The 2,227-nt window shown below is 39.1% G+C and overlaps 1 protein-coding gene across 1 annotated transcript in view; it reads left to right on the top strand.

Annotated features, from left to right (window-relative positions):
- The first annotated feature begins 60 nt into the window (after nt 1-60).
- The window catches only part of LOC107653133 (ranBP2-like and GRIP domain-containing protein 4), an 8,763-nt gene continuing 6,596 nt past the window's right edge, over nt 61-2,227 (top strand). Inside the window, exon 1 of the mRNA XM_016439771.1 lies at nt 61-360. Coding sequence (XP_016295257.1) covers nt 61-360 — 300 coding nt within the window. The remainder of the gene's footprint in view (nt 361-2,227) is intronic.

Genomic DNA, 2,227 nt, shown 5'->3' with positions numbered 1-2,227 from the left:
AGAGAAACTGAAGTGTAGCTGAGCTGTTGTGTGTTTGTGTCTCTGTATTCATGCAGTAAAATGGCAGAAGCCAGATTTTCTCAGGATGAGTTCTTGTGTCCAGTGTGTCAGGATCTCCTGAAGGATCCAGTGACTATTCATTGTGGACACAGTTACTGTAAGAGCTGTATTACAGGCTGCTGGGATCAGGAGGATCAGAAGAGAGTCTACAGCTGCCCTCAGTGCAGACAGACCTTCAGTCCAAGACCTGCTTTAGGGAAAAACACCATTCTGGCTGAACTAGTGGAGAAACTGAAGAAGACCAAACTCTCTGCTGACTGTTACGCTGGAGCTGGAGATGTGCAGTGTGACGTCTGTACTGTATCCATCGATTCCGCCATGTTTCTCATTGACACGCCCCCAACTCGGAAACTCGGGGCTTAAAGAAAATTTAGAGTTTCCCACTCGTAATAACGACTTTGTGGTGGCGTTCATGTGCGTTCAACTCGTAAATACGATCTATCCGACATGACTTGAACGCACCATTAGCCCTGTTCATATGTGTTTATACTGCAACCCATGTTAACAGCTAACAGCATTCACACTGTGTTCGTCAGCAGAAATGAACAGCAGCTTCAAGAAGAGTTTCACTACTGAGCCTGTTTGCTGAAAATGCATCGTAAACCTTTATCAACACAAGCTTTTGTAAAATAGGCTTTAAGCAACATAAAATAATGGAGTGAACTATTCAACTATTATTTGACAAAATATATACTTCCTCCAGTCAAAATTTAAATGCAATGACAGATGACTTTCTATTCAGTAAATCTGACTGAATCCAGATGATTTCACTTGTTTATAGCTTCACTTTGGCTTGTGTTCTGTGTAGATTCATCATCATTTGGATGTAATTCTGAAGCCCCTTCTCATGTAAATCAGATTTTATGACAATAGGTTTTAACAGTTGTCAGTGACTGACTTCCAATGAATATTGATGGCGGTTATTAACAGAAATACTCAATGGAGTGATCCAATGGGGGGTTTTTTTCTATGTAGAGCTGCAGCTCTGCTACACAGCAAAAGCACTGTCAGTGTGAAGCTCTACATCTGTCACTTTTGAACCTACAGCCATTAGTTATCACTTCAGATAAGTAAACTTTAAACTGCCCCACCGTACCTTTACTGGATTAATCTGTTCACATTGTAAGGCTAGAAGAACCTCAGACACTCTGATCTGATGAGATACGGAAAATACAAACACAGTGTATTAAAATACAAGCATTTGTTTCGACATCTCACTGAGAAAAGATGTGGGAAAGCTTTTTTCTCAACTATTATTCCTTTACATTTGTTCCTTCTTCCCCACCCATGTTATCCGTCATGTTATCATTTGAAATATCTTAGTGCGACTGATATAATGGTCTCATTCCCACAAGAAGTAAACTAAAAGGTAATAAAACTTAGAGTTTAGGGAGATTTTCTTTACTGTAGAGGGTGTGCCCTTTCGGATCGTTAAAGGGACTTTGTTTGCAAGTAGTGACCACAGAAACCAAACTCGTGTAATTGTGCACAAAAGTTTTATTAACTAAAACACTAACACAAAACTAGTCTAAACAAACATATGACAGATGGAGGTCACTGAGTAGTGGTCTTTTAACTTCTGGCAAGGTCACACCTTCTGAGTTTAGCTTGACCAATGAAAAAGGTGTAATTTTGGAGGGAAGAACTTTCTTTGTTTGGAAGCTGACTCATTTGCAGAGTCCCGTTGAAGTTATAAAGATGTGGTATAGAGCGTCCTTCAAGAAATTACAGAAGGATCATTTTGACATGAAACTTGACACCAATAAGGTTACACAAATGTGAGTGGGTAGTTGTGAATCACAGGTGTTTCATATATTTTCATGTATAATTTATTTTCATGTGTGGTATGTATTAGGTACATTATGGTATTTGACAGAAAGAATGTTGAAGCTGCTCAGGCCAGCATTATCTCCTTCTCGGAAAGAGATGACGTAGTCTAAACATCTGGTTTTCCAGGAAACGCATGTATTCCCTGGACTTCTGCATCTCTTAAAGTCCCCATGAAATCAAAATTAAAGTTTTTTGGGTGTTAGTATCAATATGTTAGTCTTAAGGTTATCTATAAGGCAGTGTGCTCCAAAACAGTGACAAAATTCGCATTTAGAAGATATAAGCATTCAAAGCTTGCAGTTCGTCACTTCCGCCAAAACGGCTCAATGATTTTTTT

This window comes from Sinocyclocheilus anshuiensis, unplaced genomic scaffold (genome assembly GCF_001515605.1).
Source record: "Sinocyclocheilus anshuiensis isolate Anshui unplaced genomic scaffold, SAMN03320099.WGS_v1.1 scaffold1518, whole genome shotgun sequence".
Taxonomy (NCBI): Eukaryota; Metazoa; Chordata; class Actinopteri; order Cypriniformes; family Cyprinidae; genus Sinocyclocheilus; species Sinocyclocheilus anshuiensis.
The sequence above is the reverse complement of the archived record's forward strand: the minus strand, read 5'-3'. Positions and strand labels throughout refer to the sequence as shown.